This window comes from Ixodes scapularis, unplaced genomic scaffold, assembly GCF_016920785.2.
Source record: "Ixodes scapularis isolate PalLabHiFi unplaced genomic scaffold, ASM1692078v2 PGA_scaffold1__304_contigs__length_218370807, whole genome shotgun sequence".
NCBI lineage: Eukaryota > Metazoa > Arthropoda > Arachnida > Ixodida > Ixodidae > Ixodes > Ixodes scapularis.
In genome coordinates, this window is record NW_024609846.1 from 105,796,924 (window position 1) to 105,815,452 (window position 18,529).

Sequence of the window (18,529 nt, forward strand, 5' to 3'; positions counted from 1 at the left end):
CCACCTAGTGGGCCACAAAGTCTGACTGTCACTAGAAGTGGACGGACAGTAAAGCTGGTGAATAAATTGAACTTGTAATACTATCCACCAACCGACCAAAAGGGGGAGGTGTTCAGTAAGCTAGGTTACGCGTGCTATCACGTGCCGAAGGTGGGGGGGGGGGGGGGGGGGGGGGCTGCTAGATGACGACGAAGAAAAGAACACTCTTTGTCTGGGCTCGATAAGGAATGGTTGTGTTCTTAAAGCCATGCTAGCACAACACCCTGGAAGACGGGCGATGTCCTTCAGAGCTCCTAATGGGACGGAGGTTGAGAAGCCGAATTCCAGACTTTGGCGTGCCCGCCTCTTTAGTGATTCACAAGCACGTTCAGGACACAAAGATCTGTCGGAGTCTCCCACCCTTGCAACGAGGAAACAGCGTGCGCGCCTACAAACCGACAAAGGGTGGAGCAACCCAGCTCAAGTCCAGCAAGCTGTGGCGCCAAGGTCCTACCGGGTAATGACAGAGGAAGGAAGAGAGTTACGCCGCAATCGACAGCACCTGAGGAACACTACTGAGGACTTTCAGCAAACCCACCTCACCTCTGGGCTACCCTTTGCTGTTTGCACAGAGCGCGTCTGACAGTGTATCTCAGCGCTGTCGCAACTTGCGGCCGAGATTTTAGAGCTCAGCTTTTAGGCGCCCGTTTCCGGCTTGAGCGGCGTCCCCCCGAGGTCACGTGACCCCCTCCCCGAGATCACGTGTCCCCTCCCCCCGAGGCCACATGACCCTCCCTCAGTACCCTTCCCTCCTCCTCCTCCTCCTCCCCAAGAGCTGCGCTCTAATTCGGCGTTACAGGGAGTTGTAAACGGCTTTCATTTTAGAGCGCGCAACTCTTAGGCGCCCGTTTCCGGCTTGAGCGGCGTCGCCGTCGCCGTCGGCGTAACCGAGGTCACCCCAAGGTCATGTGACCGCCAAGGTCACCCCTCCCAAGGTCACGTGACCCTCAAGGTCACGTGACCCCCGAGGTCACCCCTCCCAAGGTCACGTGACCCCCGAGTTCACGTGACCCCTTCCGAGGTAACCTCAAGGTCACGTGACCCCCAAGGTGACTCCCTCGTAACCCCCCCAGGTCACGTGGCCCCCTCCCCGAGGTCACGTGACTTCCCCTTCCCCCTCCCCGAAGCCGCGCGACACCCCCCCCCCCCCCGAGGTCACGTGACCCCCTTCCCCCGAGGTCAGGTGACCCCCGGAGCATATGCAAGAATGAGGGGAGGAGGAGGAAAAGGAGGATGAGGAGGAGGGGTCTAGAATCCCCTCAGTACACTTCCCTCCTCCTCCTCAAGAGCTGCGCTGCAATTCGGCATTACAGGGAGTTATAAACGGCTTTCACTTTTTATAGCCTCTGACACCTGATCCTTACGTTTAGACCCTCAGCCACTATCTAATGCGCTTCTGATGAGCCCAAAACGGTGAATATTTGACGCACATCTCCGAGAGATTCGGGAGTAAAAAGTAGTAAGTAGATGTTCTGTTCTAAGCAGTAGACAGACGCCTTGGTGGCAGCAACGCAAAAAGCCTTTATTCCCAGACAGCAGCGCTCTTTTATAGATAACACTGCATGCCGAACGAGCACACGTCATCGGGGTTATACAATCTTATCAGAGCCCGTGGCCGGTACGGAACATTCCTCCCTCCTTAAATTAAAGCTACACGCGTTTCTTTTCGCGTTCATAATTGGAGGCTTGATAGCGATCTGGTGGACGTCTTGTGCGATTACTTCTTCGCAAAGGGGCCTCTTCGGGTGATGCCATGGCTGTAGCCGTGGTGATGTTTGAGGGCTGCGCTGCTGAGTGTTCTGCCTCAGGCTGAGATGCCAGTTGCTCTCTTGAAGTGGCGTCACCTAAGCGTACGTCGTCCAGCTGTTCCGCAGTAGGACCACTAACCATGGATTCACCAGAGGTCTCACGTTCTGGAAGGTTTGTTGTAAAGTCCTGCTGACTACTGGCACTTAGAGCGGGCTCTGCTTCTTGCGCGACGTCCGGGTAGATCTTTGGTCCAGATGTCCGGGTGGTCTTTGGTCCAGATGTCCACCTGGGTCTCAAATGGTCGATATGGACAAAACGAAAATGATCTCCGACCTTGACTACAAACGTAGAGTCGCTTACGCGTTGTGCCAGGACAGCTTCCTCCCACGACAGGGTTTCCCCTCTCGTAGTCTTCACGAAAACTGGATCACCAACTTCCATCTGCAGGTCCCTTCCTCGGCCCTCGTTGCGATGTGTGGCGTCTCGGTTTTGACGACTCCTCATGTCCTGCACAAAACTTGGTTTCAAGAGCGAAAGCTTTACTCGAGGTTGTCGTTTCAGGAACAGCTCAGCCGGCGTTCTTCCCGTTACAGAATTTGGGGTGTTCCTGTAAGCAAGCAAGAAGTCGCTAAATCGCTGATGCAGAGTTCTGTGCTGGCCTGTTAAGTTATCGTAAAGCACTTGCTTGAGTAGAGAAGCTTTTGTTGTCTGAACTAGCCTTTCTGCTGCCCCATTCGACGAAGCATGGTATGGTGGCGTACGAGTGTGTCGAATTCCGTGAGAAGCGGCGAAATCAGAGAACTCGTGCGAAGTAAACTGAGGTCCGTTATCACTAACCAGTTCTTCCGGGTAGCCATAGGCTGCAAATATCTCTTTGAGACAGTCGATTGATTTTGATGTCGTTGTAGTACGGAGGCATTTTGCTTCTATCCACTTTGAGTAGGAGTCTACTAGAAGGAATAAGTTCGAGCCATCCTTCATGGCGAAGTCGACATGAACTCTCTGCCAAACACGAGTTGGATAAGTCCATGGATGAAGTGGTCCTGGTGCCTTCGCAGGCAAGGTCGTTTGACACACTTTACGTTGACGGACAATGGCTTCGATGTCTTTGTCAATCAACGGCCACCAAACAAAAGACCTCGCGAGCATCTTCATTCTTTGCATTCCTGGGAGCTCTTCATGCAACAATGCTAACACTGCGTTTTTAAGTTCGTCCGGAATGATGGCTCGTTGGCCCCACGTGACACAGCCTTGCTCGTACGATAGTTCGTTTCGACGAACGTAAAAAGGCTGCAGTTGATCATCGTAGTGCGCGGGCCAGCCAGCTAAGGTGAACTGCACTACTTTGGAAAGAATGCGGTCCCTTTTAGTCGCACCCGCCACCTGGCTCGCAGTGAGAGGCGTTGAATCAAAGACTGCAAGACATTCTTTGGTGTCGTCTTTATGCTTGACTGGAAGTGGCAGCCTTGAAAGTGCGTCAGCAACTTCCATGTTTTTGCCGTTTTTGTGCCGTAGCGTGTACTGATAAGCTGCTAAGGTGATAGCCCAACGCTGAATCCTCGCTGCAGCCAGAGAAGGAATTGGCTTATCTGATGCCAAAATGCCCAACAGCGGTTGATGGTCTGTATAGAGCGTGAATTTGCGTCCATACAGGTATCTATGAAACCTGCTTAAACCAAAAATCATGGCCAGGGCTTCCCTCTCGTCTTGTGCGTAGTTACGCTCCGCTGCGTTCAATGTTCTGGAGGCAAAGGCGATAGGTCTCTCTGAACCATCGGGCATGACGTGAAAAATAACGGCTCCAAGACCGTAGGCGGACGAGTCGCAGCTTAATCCGATCGGTTTTTTCACGTCGTAAAATGTCAGAACTTCACTGTCGATGAGACGCTGCTTAGATTCCACGAACGATCTTGAACATGCGTCCGTCCAAACCCAACTCTTGTCCTTTTTGAGTAGATCATACATTGGCGCAGCAACTGTAGCTAAGTCTTTGATGAATTTTGCGTAGAAATTCAGCAGGCCCAAGAAGGCTCGCAGTTCGGTTACATTGCTTGACTGAGGTGCTTCCGTGATTGCTTTTATCTTTGTCGCAGTTGGAAAAATACCATCAGTTGTCACTTTGTGCCCAAGATAAACGACGGACTGCTTGAAAATTCACATTTCTGTTCTTTTACTGTGCTATTGTGCTTTGCCAGTCTTTCAAGCACCTTTTCCACGGTTTGTTGACAGTCGTCTATGTTGTCGCCTACGACGATGACGTCGTCGATATAGCAGCCCACTTTTGGAATCCCTTTTAAAACTTCGTCCATTAATGACTGAAAGATAGCCGGGGCGCTAGCGATGCCGTACGGAAGCCGCTGAAATTGAAATAATCCGAGATGCGTGTTCACAGTTAACAACGCTTTGCTTTCCTCAGCTAGCGGCACTTGTTGATAGGCTTGCGATAGATCTAGGACGCAGAAGATCTTTCCTCCGGCAAGCATAGAATACAAATCTTCCGGCAATGGCAAAGGGTAATGGTCAGTTTTCAGAACAGGATTAACCGTGACCTTGTAGTCGCCGCATAATCGTAATCCTGCGCCGCCTTTCTTCGCGACCACCACCAGAGGTGTTGCCAGTCGCTTTTCGTGACCCTCTTCAGGATTCCGCTTTGCTCAAGCTTTTCCAACCCCTTTGCTACTTCCTCTTTCATCGCAAACGGTATTGGCCGTGCTTTTGAGAACACTGGTTGAGCCCCTTCTTTTACATAGATGCGAGCTTCGTAGTTCTTGACGATGCCCGGGGCGCTCTTGAAAACCTGGGGATACTTCTTCCGTAATGCATCTACCCTTTGATCCAGTGATCTATCCGCGGACATACTGTACACTGCTTTCCAGTTTATCTTTAATTTTTCCAGCCAGTCTCTTCCCAGTAGAGCGGGCATCAACGTTCCGTTCTCTTGTGCTATCACTACGGGCAAAGTGATCTCGCTTCCTTCATGGTCTATCAAAACTTTTGCTTTTCCAAGCACTTTCAGCTTTTCCCCTGTGTAAGTGCACAATGACACATTTGTTTCGACGCATTTTACATGCGGAAAATACTGTCTGTACACACGCTCTGGTACGATCGTGACCGCTGCACCCGTGTCAATTATCATAGAGACAGTTTTCCCTTCAATCTTGAGGTCTACGCTGTAGCCCCTTGAATGTTTGCCTGAATAGAACACGGTATGGCAGCTCAATTCTTCGGATTCGTCGTCCGTGGTGTCGACGTATCTCACAGCCTTTGTTTTGGCTCCTTTCTTGCAGACGGCTTGCAAGTGCCCCTTTTTGTTACAATTTCGGCAAGTGTGGTTCCGATACCAACATTTTTCTGCCCTATGACGCTTTCCGCAATGCCAGCAAGCACTACGCAGTTCTTCATCTTGCTTATCTTTCGACCGTGATACTGCCCCCAATTCCTTTCCCTTATCACGGTGTCGTTCGCCGCGAACGGCGTTGACGCTGTGCGGTTTTCCGTCAAATTCATGCATTTGCTTTGCCTGTTGTGCAGCTAGCTCTTTCTCTAGCGCCGTTTTGCATGCCAGCTCAAACGTCAGGTCTGCTTGTGCAAAAAGAACCCGTTGCGTTTCTTCGTCACGCAAACCAGCTACCAGTCTGTCCCTTAGTGCATCATTTAGAAACGTGCCAAAATTGCAATCTCTTGCCAGGTGCTTTAGTTCCGTGATGAAATCTTTGACACCTTCATTTTCATGTTGCATTCGACGATTAAATTTACAACGCTCTGCAATGATTGAGTGAGCTGGGCTGAAATGACCTTCTAGAAGCTGTTTAACTTCCCCGAAGGTCTTCTGAGACGGCAAATGAGGCACGACTATCTTCTTTAACTCTTCATATGCCTCCGCTCCGAGTACGTTGAGAAACAGCTTAAGTTTCTTCTCTTCAGGGACATCATTTATGTCTACGTAGTTCTCAAAGCGTTCGAAATACGAGCGTATGTTGTCGATTTTCGGGTTGAATTCTGTCATCCTGCCGAGCTTAGGGCCATGGCCTGGTTCTGCCATAATGAGCAAACTTCACTTATCTGTAGAGCGGATTTCCTCGATGCGCCTTGTCCGTACTGCCCGTGCTCGTTCGCTTGCTCCAACCGGCCGCTGAAGTTCATGCAGGGGCTCCGTAACGCCTTACTTCCACGCGGCGTTCCTGCGCTGCTCCAGGCCGTCGATGAAATCCTGGCTGCAAGGGCTCCGTGTTGCCTTGCACCGTGGACGGTTCAACCTAGTGACTGCTGCTGGCCGGCAGCGACTGACTGCGCGCCAAATCCCATGTTCGTCGCCAGATGTTCTGTTCTAAGCAGCAGACAGACGCCTTGGTGGCAGCAACGCAAAAAGCCTTTATTCCCAGACAGCAGCGCTCTTTTAGAGATAACACTGCATGCCGAACGAGCACGCGTCATCGGGGTTATACAATCTTATCAGAGCCCGTGGCCGGTACGGAACAGTAGAGACAGCGAATGCAATTGCATAAAAACTATACTAGTCTTTACCTCCAGGATTTTCGTTGCAACTCAAGAACTGGAGGAGACGGACCCCTTCTACGTGGAGGAACTTTAAATGATAAATAATTCGTACACTCGTGAAATGTAAGAAGGCCCAATCTATCTATTGCCGTGGTCTGCATCATCGTTTCATAGGCCGCACATGAAGTCGGTCAGCTGCTCTAGATGAGAGTGTCGTAGTCTATACAAGTTTCGCACAGTGCATGTTACAGCCTAAACTGCTTCCTGGGGGCTTGTGCACATATCCAGCTGATCTTTTGTCACAGGGGAACGCAGTTTGCTGACGACACTGCCGGTCGGTAGAGTGACCTGTACCCGTGCCACACGGGCAACTCGAATGCCATTTACAACGAATGACATTTGTGTAATCGGCGAATCAGCTCGCAATCTGTCGCGCGTGGAATGCGCCACGCCCGGAGTGTCGCGCGTTGATTGGCCGTCCGCTCATATGTCATTCGTTGTAAATGGCATTCGAGTTGCTCGTGTGGCACGGGTATAAAATCGAAGCGAAGTTCAATAAACCGTTGCCAAAACAACAACCTACGAAGTTCGAGCACCAGCGCAAAGCAGCTCGAAGGGAGTCTCCGAGTGGGGTCAGAGTAAAGCCCCTCGATATGTTTTCGTTTGTCTTTGCAAGTAGCGCCAAATGCGCGAGCGCACGTTGCCCAGGTCTCGAGCGGCCCTTGGAAGCAAATGGCGGCGCAGCACTAAAATGAGCGGCCCTTGGAAGCGAATGGCGGCGGAGCACCCGCTCGTGGCACGTGTCTTGCGCATTTCCACAACAATGGTTGGCGGTACTTGTAAAAACACCTTTATCAAGGGGCTTTAGGTCAGAGTGGGGTGAGGTGGTTGCGCCCCTGGCGTCAAGCAAGTGAACTACATACGGAGAAAAAATGCCGTTGACTCCCGGGCGACTGCAAAGGCCGTAAGAAGAGAAAGAGAGCGCGCGCTTCCAGTCCGGCCGTGGCTCTATATAGACGTGGTCGTCAAGAGATACATATAGACCGCTTGGACGTACGTATATTGCAAGGGGCTCCTCGCAATCCAAAAGAGCACAAAGAACTCAAGGTGCTGCACGCACCCTCGGAAGAAGTCGAACCAACGGAATCCAACATTGAAATTAGTCTCCCCTGATGAAGAAACCGAGCAGTTTTGGAAACGTTCGGCTGTACCTTTTTTTTTTTTTATTTTAGTTGGAGTACCTCCTTTTTTAAATTTAACTTTCCCCCAACCAGACAAATTTTTGGCGAAAATGTTATTGTTCTTGTCTTTACGTGATGACTTCGAACAGGAGACAGCACCTACCTCGGTTTTACGAGGACCTGCCGGGACATGCCTGTGGTTCCTCGAAGCCTCCGTCAGAAACGCCTCGTCCACACACAGGAAGGACACGAGATCCTAGTGCACAAAAAAACGACGACGACGAGGCGATGTGCAACATGTAGCCCATGACAAGTTCCCGATCCAAGGTCGAATATTCCCAATTCGAACCAGCGGAAGCTACAGAAAAGCAGCAGGGAGGTGAGTGGAGATCATCAACAACCTAGAAACTGAAACTCTCGGTCCAGAGATCACTTTCGGGTGAGCAGTCAGCTTTCGATCACTGGCCACACCAACCCGCCAAGCTAAGCCTGGCAGCTGCACAGCTGTGCAGCGAGGCCTAACGCCGATGGAGCTTCACCAGCGGGGCTGTGTTGCACGTTTTGGACCCCCAGGAGACTAGGAAGAAGGAAGTGACATAGGTGTGAATGAACGTATCTTAGCAGCACCACGCAAGCGTTGTTGAATGAACGTATCTTAGCAGCACCAGCGTTGTTGACGTCACTTCCTTCTCCCTAGTCTCCTGGGAGTCCAAAACGTGCAACATAGCCCCCCAGGGACGACCCACGGCGTCCCCCGCACACATATAGCAGTCCGCACCGCCGATAGCGCTCATCTATTCATTGTGGACATGCAGGGTCCTTCAACTTCTCGAACAATGGAGTGGAAACCCGCCCCTAAGGCACCAAGACAGATCAAGGCGACGACGGTCGTGCTGAAGCTGATGAACAACGAGTACCTCGCCTCGATAGGCCTCGCTGCACTAACCAACGCCCTCAAAATGGCGGCGGCCCTCACCAAACAAGAGTGTGCAGACACCTACTTTAAACTCCGAGCGCCGCAGAATCTCTTCATCGTGGACGTTTACAGAGCCACGCCAGTACAAAAAGTCATGACAACGGAACAGATTCAAGTAGTGGGCACTACCAGGCTTGTACGTAATCCGTTAAAAATAACGAAATTACTTGTAATCCCTTACATTTATCGGTACTTTAGTAACGAAATAATTACATATTTTCTAGAGTGATCTTAAAGTAATTCCATTACATTTTTTACGTAACGGATTCGTCGTAATCCGTTACATTTTTTTTGAACCAGCCCTTCCCCCTCCCTCCCTTGCTTCTAAGAAAAGGGCGTTTTTTTTTTTTTTTTTGTAAAGTTGAGCGCAGCGACACTGTCACACGAATTGACCAGCGCAAAGGGAGGCTTGGCACTCTTCAGCTCCGTTCCGCCCTTCAAACGACAATAATAATAATTATTAAAAACTGCCGGACCTCCGCTGGAAACTTTGAAGCACGGTGGAGTAATCGTCACGATAAAAGATCTAAAACAACAAAATAAATAGCCTGACGGTCGTCGGCGGCATCATGAGGCCTGCCTGAGTGCGGAGTTCTTTTCTACCACGTCAAATTCTGACGCCAAGACACTCTACCTCCTCCGTTCCAACGCGTTTTTCGTTATTAAATTAACAAATCAGCTTCAAATAAGGGTCATGGCACCCTCTAATGTAAAAAAAAAGAACAAAGAACAAGGAACATTTTGAGCAGCCAGAGCAGCACGGCCGCTCCTCCTCTCATCAAAGAAGACGCCGTCCGAAAATCCAACGGCTCCCTTTTTATTTTTTTATTTTTGTATTTTTATTCACTTTGTTACTTCATTTTGTTGTTGGGTTCGACTGCTCCCTTCTCTGTGACGATGCCGTCTGTGGTCATACGTTTGGCGTTTGTGTTGTCACGCGATAGTGTGGTCCGACCGATCAACCAATAAGTTTGTTAGAATTGTGTCACGAGGTATGAAATGGCGGATCAAATAAAAATAATAAATGCGAAGGAGCGCAGTTATACTAGTTTGGTCCTCGGCGCTTTATTCTTCCAGAGGCGAGCATCGCAGTGCCATGGTGTTTAACCTGTGCCGTCTTCATGACGCCATGAAAGACCCTTTCGAAGCAATTAATTTGCTTCAGCGCATGGGCCTGCTCCTGGCTCCTGGGTTTTCGTGCGTGTCCAGTGTGCGAAGCTGCGATGACAAGTTGCAAGTCCGCGCTCGATCTGCGGATGGCTACTCGTGGAGATACGGTGTGTGGATGACTCGTGAGGTGCCAAGAGGAAGTCGGTCAAAGTTCAGTGCCGGGGCGAGGTCTCCGTACGGAGCGGTTAATTTTTCGAAGGATCGCACCTGACGCTTCTCCAACTCATGACAATCATCCTCCGGTGCCAGAGCCTACCGTACGCCGTCATTCAGCGGGAGACTGATGTCGCAAGTAAGACAATAACTGATTGGACGAGCCTTCGTCAGGAGGTTGTGGTAAATGCCGTCTTTACGCATTCGACATGATTGATGGCGAAGGCGTGACTGGAGAACTAGACGACAGTATGTTCCGTCGGCGAAAGTACCATCGCGGGTATTTAAGGCCTAGGGTTTTCGGCGGTGTGGAGCGTTGCAGCGGGTGCTGCTTTCTTGTTCCCATGGAGACCCGTGACGCTAAAACCCTGCAAGGGCTAATAGCCGAGTGGGTCCGCCTTGGAACAAGAATAATCACAGACTGTTGGGCTGGCTATCGCAAGCTTGCAAATGAGGCTCGCTTCACGCACATCACCGTCAACTACAAGCTGCACTTTGTCGGCGCGAACACTGGTGCGCACATCAATACGGTGGTGGGCACCTGGGCACACGTCAAAAACTTTCTTCCATCTGGACGGCGCGAGAGCCACCATTTCACTTGTCACCTTGCAAAGTTAATGTTTTGGAGGAGAGAGAAGGAGCGCGGAAACACTGATAGATTCCAGTCGTTCGTCGCCGCGCGTACGCCAAAATCTAGAGCCCCGACGCAGACAGGGCGAGGATTCTGACGGCCCCGGTGACTTCGAGTGATCCGCTGCGCTGAGCCCGTCGCCCGCCTGCATGCATAAAGACGACTTTTGCGCCAACCGCTTGTCAAGTGCTCGTTACGTCAGTTATAGGTTCTGGTAGCGGTCTAAACGGCCCTTTTCAGGGCTCCCGTATTTTGCAAACGGAGCTGTTTTCTGAATGCGGCACCCCGTGTCCCTGTAAAAAGTTCAGAGGAAAAACCCAGCCAAGGTATGTGGTCCCCAACTTGGATATCGCGTGTTATGATTCAAATAAAAATTGTTCTTGCTTATTTCACGCCTTTGATCCCAATAAATGCCCTTTGTTGCAGTCGTCCCGCGGTGCTGTTGCTTGCTCAATCGCCGTCGGCGTGTCTCAGCTTCGTCGTCTTTGCCAGCGGCGCACCGGCGGAGGCGATTGATCTGACACACCGCGTTCGTCTTTGGCTAGCAGACGACGTTCGTAAAACGGCGTTAGCTGTTGCTGGCTTCGCGCGGCGGTATCGTGCGTGCTTTCATTCATTCGGCGTTTGTTGCCATGGTGACGGCGAGGAAAGCAGACGAACCACTGATCTCCACTAGAGGGGGCTGGATGGCGCGTTGAGCTAGGGTGCCTACATGTCTTTCTGTCTCAGGGTGAAGACATCCATTGTTGCCCTGGATGTGTCAGCGCGTGACGCTCTCGAGCGCTCGGTGCGTGACTTGGGCGGTAAAATGGCGTCTATGCGTTAGCCAAAGCTACGCGCTCGAACTGACTGACACCGGATTGCGCGCACTTCAAAATGCATAAAAAAACGACTGGGCGGAAAAATGGCTGAGATGTCACCACTCAAGCAAAAGCGCGCGTGTGTATGAAGGCACTCTACGTTGAGCAAACAGGTATGAAGCCACCGGAAGTAAGCGGCTTATCCCGGAAGTGAGCGCTTGACAGGCTTTGTAACCTTCCCGAGTGCTGGTTCGAAAAGCGGCGAGGGCGCTGGATTGTCGCTTGTCACCTCAAGAGAGCCTGCTTGCTGCACAGTAAGAGCGCATGCAGACCCGAGAAGTATCATATGGGAAGCCACTCAATGTAAACATTTCGAGATTCTAGTTGAAGAAGTGTGTGTATGTTCCAAGTTCAAATGCCTCATTCTCGGTATTTAATCCGGGACGGTAGTATTAAAACCCAATCAAAGACACAAAGAAGCATGGTCCAAAATATCGACTGAATGCACCAACGAGGTAGAGGGGCTTAGAGTGATAAACCGGAAGTTTCGAAGTGGCACCCCCCCGGTTGCAGCCATGTTTTACGCAAATGTGACCACTCATCACGTGACCTCACAAGAGCCGTAACGTCGCAGGTAAGATGGCAGCGCCCAGAGCTGGCGGATGCGAGTTTGTTCGGTGCGCGGCAGCCGTGATGTGCAGCGGCGTTCCGACGATTTCGGGCTTTTTCGTGCTCGCTGACGCAGGTATAATGTGAAAATATGAAGGAATGAGACTTTATACCCTTTTTGCGCAAGATCGCTCTGGATGATCTGGGTATTAACACCTGTGAGACAGCATCAGCCGTATCGCCGTACCGGTGCTCGGATTCGGGATCTGTTCGAGGATCGATAAAACTTTGAGTGCTTTTCGCATAAAATTTTCGCATTCTCTTAGCTTTGTTTGAACGTTGGAATGTCTGAGAATCGACGCGAAAGGTATACGTCGCGTTAGGGCCTAGGAGAAGTTGTTTCAGGCCTGCGTCACCGAATAACCCTTGCAACTTTTAGCGAGGAAGCTCCTGCGATCTTTAACCCTTTGTGCTGATCGACGATTCTGCATTCGATCGCTTTTCTTCCCTTTTTGGTGAGTGCGAAGTGCACACTTATTTTCGGCTACGAGGATGACGTTTTATTGAGTGTGGGGATGAATAAATCGTTGCAGGCACCTGCTTCAAAGCTATTCGACTTGCAATGAGAACAACTGTTTTGGTGTATGCATAGATTAACTGCACCTTTTTCTCTTTCGTAGGATTTATTGCAGCAATACTTTTTTCATCAAGAGTGCATTGTATTTGTCGGTCAATTATTTACCTGTTCTAATTACCTGGATAAGATGATTCATATTTGTGTTCATCCCTTGCCTGAAGAGCAGACTTGTTGAAAAATGTTGACCATTCCTTTCGGTCTCTTCAATAGCCTTTTTTGCAAAGTGTGGGTTGCCTATACTTGGTATCATTGTAACCTGGAAAAGGGCAACCGCCACAGCCCCCTCGAGCCAATCAGAGAGACAGAGCGAAGGTGTGTGACAAGTCTGTGCAGACGAGCACTCTGAATGACATGTTGTCATGTGCCTCTCTCCAACGTGCATATTGGCTCACCAAGACTGTAGCCTTTGTTGTTCGCCAAATTGTGATGAAGGAATCACAGTACCTGCTACTCTAATTACCCCAGGCTTTCATACTTTGGTCATTTGTTCGACAAGGATGTTACGTCCGCCATCACTGTGAACTCGGCTCAGCGCCTATTGGACTCGTATGCTGCATTAGCATTCGGCGTGAACTGGGGCCCATTTGTGTGCTTTACGCCGAAAAAAAATGGTAACAGTTGTGTTGCTTGATGGGGTTCTGCAAAGGGTTTATTGTGTCATACGTATAGGAAGTGTCCTGCTATATAGCAATGCATCAACACATATGATTAAAGTATATGCTCAGAGGTGTGTTCAGGAGAAGTGGGATGAGTGCAGCCCAATGCAACAAGTCTGCCGGTCTGGTATGTCCCATTAATTAATATTGAAGGGTCAGAGATGCGAGTGTCCTCAAAAGGACCTGCGCGTGTGGTGAACACAATTCTCGGTGTATAAACTCTCAAGGCGTAAAGGCAAGCGGAAATAGGTTTATCTGGTCAGTGTATCAAATATGTTTATTTCCACTGGATTACATAATTATTGATTCTTAGTTAATGGTTCCAGAACGACTTCTTTCAGCGACAGTCTCCTGTCAGGCGTTCAGTCGTAATACCTGTGGACCTTGTTGTGGGATGACGCTCCTGGCACGCCGGTGTTCAGTTTGGTCGAGTAGCAACTTTGACCGACTGATGCCGTCTTGTAATCATACGTCATGTGCACCCACTGACATCTGATGCACTGAAGCTGCAGGGCTGGCTTCTAATCCGCAAAAGTTTCCTGGTAGTTTTCTGCATCAATGCAGCAGGCTCGGGCGTGTATTGGTCATGTGGCTGTGCCATTTGCTAGACCGTTGACTTGGTAGCTGGCAACAATGTTTGCTATTCAAGCCATTTCACTTCCATTTCGTAACGGAGATTTATTCTGCATCCCACGACCACTGCAACTTGTGCAAGTCTTGTGTGGCAAAGTGAAGTCTCGTGATGCTTGCAGTCAACTTTTGAGAGCAACCAACCATTCTATTTAATAAGGTCACTGAGTGGTCATTCTCCCTCAAAGCTGGAAATTGTGTGATTCGTGGTGTGGAAACAGACAATTAGTGTCAGCAAATTATTAGGTATTGTCCTTGGATGACCACCGACACCAGATCAACTCTCCTTGCATTGCCGCTCACCTGCTTTGTCGTGCTTACCTCCCGTCCAGATGAAGTGGATCATGAGCTTCGGGGTAATGTCGGCACCAGGGACAAAGACCGCCGAAGATAATCCCCAATCTTCCCCGGACGCTCGTCGAGACGTGATCGAGGGTCGTTCGGCACGAACCCTTGCAGGCCAATTCATTGGTACGGGCACCTCCAGTAGACATGGTCGGCCTCATGCAGTGGTAGCAGAGTGGTTTTCGGTCGGCCATTCGCAGTACCTCCGTTTTCCTCGGTGTACTTTGTTCAGTGCGGACCTACACTGGTTCTTCCCGATGTCGGGAATGCTTTGGCGTTGGGGTGTCTCGTTGAATTGGCATTGAATAGTAACAGGTAGCCGGTGGTGGTCGTTGTGACTTTGTGGCATAAGTCGCCCTCGTTTCCTCAGATGCCGCTTCGCTCGAAGAAGACTCCAGTTGAAATGCCTGTCGAACTTCTTCTGAAACAATCTTGGCGATCAAAATAAAAGCCGGGCAACTGATGGCAGGAACTAGCTTCCTTATCTCCTCCCGGACACCGTTGCGAATGATGTCAGGGATGTCTGGGGGGCTGGCGTCGAAGTTGCAGCTGGACGACTCGAATGTCGCGACGCTGGAGGGTTGTTGATAGTGACATGCTCGGGCCTGCAGTGTACATTCAATGTTGGAAGCTTTATTGATATGAACCCTTCGACTGTTGTCGTGGGGTTGCGGACAAGGCTGCTGAAGGTGCTGTCCCTCACATGAGGAACATGGGATTCTTAGCTTCTTGTCTTCTGTAGCATCAGGGTTGGCATGGGTACTCGATCAGAACAAAACATCCTCCACGAAGGTGGTGACGCTCTCGTTGGGGCTGTGTCCTCGACAGAATCAGGAATTCGGCTCTCTCGTCAGTGTTGGCTGATGAACGTGCACTTCAGCTCGATCTTGCAAACTTCCCACGATGTTAAGGAGGATTCGTGGTTCTCAAACCAGTGCCTCGCAGTTTCTTCCACGAGAAGTATAGGTTGTGCAGGAGCAGTCTTGTACACGTTACTAAAAAATAGTAATCGATTACAATTACTATTGCTCTTGGCTAAAAAGTATTCGATTAGATTACTTGATTACTCGACGGCAAAAGTAATTGGACATTACTTAAAGAAGTAATCGTTACTTTTCCGATTACTTTATTCTGTGAAGACACATCTTTAGCGCTCATAACAATGAACTACTTCCAACCTATATTTCACATTTGCACACGTATTGAAGAAGAAAAACTGGCTTGGAGCGGAGGGGGTTCTAGATATTGTTAAGCTTGAGCAAGGGTTGTCGCTCAAAGTTTGCGTCGCTCGTTTTATTATTCACATGTGGATGAGCTCGCATGTAAAAGAGCAGCAGCTCCAGAATTTGAAACGGATCATGTGTAGTATCCATTAGCGGAAGAGATCGCCCCGACCACTTCGCAACTCGAAACATTGCTTGTCACAAAGACCACGTATGGGAAATGGGGAAATATTTCAACTGCCTTTGTTATGTTTTGCATCCGCTTCACGCATTCTTCGGTTCTGGTTCTCCTACGGGCTGCGAGTAAGTACCCTAAGCAGGATTTTTTTTATTTTTTTTATTTCTGTGTGTGGTGTGCATGAGGGGGCTAGTTTGAACGAAGGACTAACAAAGCTACATTCTGCTTCCTCAAACTTCGCCCTGAATGGCCTTTGTCACGCACTGTGGCTTCCCTGGGGCTTCCCACTCCCAGTCCCAGCACGAAAAAAAAAACAGACATTCCACAGAAACTGTACGTAGAAAGAGATTGACCTCGTTTCCTACTTGATACGGTCCCCTCGTCACAGGGCGATTGGTCACAGGACGATTCGTCACACAGGAACATTCGTCATAGGACGACTCGTCACGCAGCCAACCGGTCCCACAATAGTTCGTGCCCCCAAAAATGTATTGTTCAATTTGGTTCGGGCGGACAAAGTGGCTCACCTCATATCTTATGCGTTTGGCTTCTGAAAGGCGAAGAATTTGTAACAAACGTTTTAGCTTCTGGTTCGGTCCCGAACGTTGAATGTTGGTTCGGCCTCACAAAGTGGGTCACCTCTTATTTTGGCATGTCTTTCGCTTCTCAAGGTCAAAGAATTTGTAACAGACGTTTTAGCTTCTGGGTTCGTCCCGAACGGTGAATTGGGAGGCCATATAAGAGCGACTATTTGTGAACTCAGGCTACATTCAAAATAATGGAGGTGATCGCAACAGAGACAGGTGGAGCCATGATGCTGCACGAGGGGTACTCGTACACATTCAGCAGAAAGAATTCCGATACTTATTGATTTTGTCGAATATGTGTATGCAAGGCTAAAGTAAAAACTGATTTGGCTGCCAGTCGGATTATTGATCGTTCAATCCAGCAACTGAGATCAACCTGCTGAAGACTTTGAATATAATGAAAGTAAAAGTGGGGGAATATTGTAAGAATATTAGTTTTCCTAACCATTGGTTTATGTGACAGTGGGAAGGCGTGAAACTCCTCATCAGGGAATATGGGCAGTTGTTGAAATTTGCGATTTACTATCGTCCCCTGCCTGATCGATGTGGCCAGTTGCCCGCATGACGAGTCATCCTGTCACGAATGTTCCCATGGGACGAATCGTCCTGTGACCACTGACGAGTGCGCATGTGACGAATCGTCCTCATCCCGTTTCCTACAGCTCCGCAAAAATCTTTCTTTTTCAGTTAAAAAAAAAAAGCAAATTTTATTTTTGTCATTTCATAAAAAAAGGCGTGTGCCCGGGGGGGGGGGTGTCCCGTGGACAAATTGTAACGGTTACAAGTAATTTATCACTTCAAAAAGTAATCAGATTACTCTTGTGATTACTGCCTAATAAAAGTAATCAAGTGATTACAAAATTACTCCAAAAAGTAATCGATTACAAGTAATTTGATTACTTGTAATGCGTACGGTACAACTCTGTGCAGGAGCTGGTTGTCCATATACCCACTGTGGCGGGCGACACGGTCATATTGTTCAATCCAGCCCTCGACGTCTTATGCACCTTGCGTGAAAGGGCATCAGAGTGCGAGGTGCGACGGGCATGCAAACGATGGTGGTAGCGGACGTGGTTTGCTGCTACAGGTTTGTCATTGTTGGCTTAGTCAGCTTCGTTTTTTTCTGGCAAAAGACCTAATTCCAGGTGGTTCTTGCTGGTAGCAGCGACAGGCTTGAATTTCAAGTTCTTCGTGGTGTATTTCCGATTTTCGTCCTTGTGGTACTCGCTCGTCTTGCGGTTTTTCTGCCAGGCTCGGGATAGGACTTGGTTCAAGGCTCGCCGGGGGTTTAAGCCTCGGGATAATCTGCCACCCGTGTCTTGTGATCGGGCAACTCGGCTGAGGAGCCACCAGAATCCACACAAAGTGAAGGGCTATGGGTAAAGTGCGCAGCACCTCCGCCAGAACATACAATGACAGCTGAGCATGGCCTGGAACTTTCCAGAATAGTAAATATTGATAGAAAATAGGACTGGAGCAAGCATGCGTGACAATATAACGAAACAGACAAAAAAGAGTCTATCCTGACCACTAAAGAAGCTGCTTGAAGTGAGGTGCCAAAACAACGAGGACACAAGGAGAGAAGCAGACAGGACGAGGCGCACTTTCAACTGAACTTTATTTTAGAAAAACACAGAAACGCAAGCTATGCCCAATGTACACGTGCGCATGGGTAAGAAAAAAGAAAGAAAAAATAGAACGAAGCCTAGCGCGTTTTCCTACGTGACACGTTCATTTTGAAGGGACGTATACTCCCTATCAGATAGAGATAAAGATGGGGCGCTGACACAGACATCGGTGCCACGAGATCTTATGGTGAAGGCCTCCAAGATTTTGCGAGCGATTTTTGTTGCGCCGCTTCCAACAATTCTTGTTTCGTCAAACTTTGGGTCACACTCGCATCGATCACAGTGTACTGACAAGTGGCCAGACGGGGATTGCCTAGTTGACGCAGAGTGCTCCCTGATTCTATCATTAATGCACCTCCCCGTCTGGCCAACATACATTCTCCCGCATGATAGGGGCATCTCATAGACGACTTCAGTGACGCAATCGCGGTACTGCGTCACGTGTCTCTTTTTGCAATCCCTTTCTGTCGCAGTGGCTTCACCTGAGCTCCTATTGATCCTATTGCACAATGCAGAATGTTTATTTGGCGCAGAAAAGACAACTGGAATGCCAAACCTATTGGCTACCTTCTTCAGGTTGTGGGATAGTCTCTGTATGTAGGGTAAGACCGCAGGTCTGGGCGCCCTCTTTATGTTACCCTCACAATCCTCCCTGCTGTGCTTTTTTTATCTTTTTTAACAAGGTCTCCGACACATCGCGAAGCACAATGGGAGAGAAACCCGCCGCCTCCAATCTGCTGAGCTGCGCGTGAAAGCTGGCGCTCATTCTATGCTTGCACGATTTTTTTCAGCGAGGCCGCCAAGCAGGTGGAAGCTATCCCTCCCTTCACAAGCTTGGAG

At 49.5% G+C, this 18,529-nt stretch overlaps 1 protein-coding gene across 1 annotated transcript; it reads right to left on the reverse strand.

Moving 5' to 3' along the window:
* Positions 1-1,542: 1,542 nt before the first annotated feature.
* LOC121047263 lies at positions 1,543-6,154 on the reverse strand. The gene has a single exon (XM_040502377.1). It carries the CDS (start codon positions 5,828-5,830, stop codon positions 4,316-4,318), a length of 1,515 nt encoding a protein of 504 aa, XP_040358311.1. The 5' UTR covers positions 5,831-6,154; the 3' UTR covers positions 1,543-4,315.
* Between the last annotated feature and the right edge of the window lie 12,375 nt (positions 6,155-18,529).

Bases quoted from the DNA above. Each gene is read 5' to 3' on its own strand.
- LOC121047263 (XM_040502377.1), bottom strand. From the start codon at position 5,830: ATGGCAGAACCAGGCCATGGCCCTAAGCTCGGCAGGATGACAGAATTC.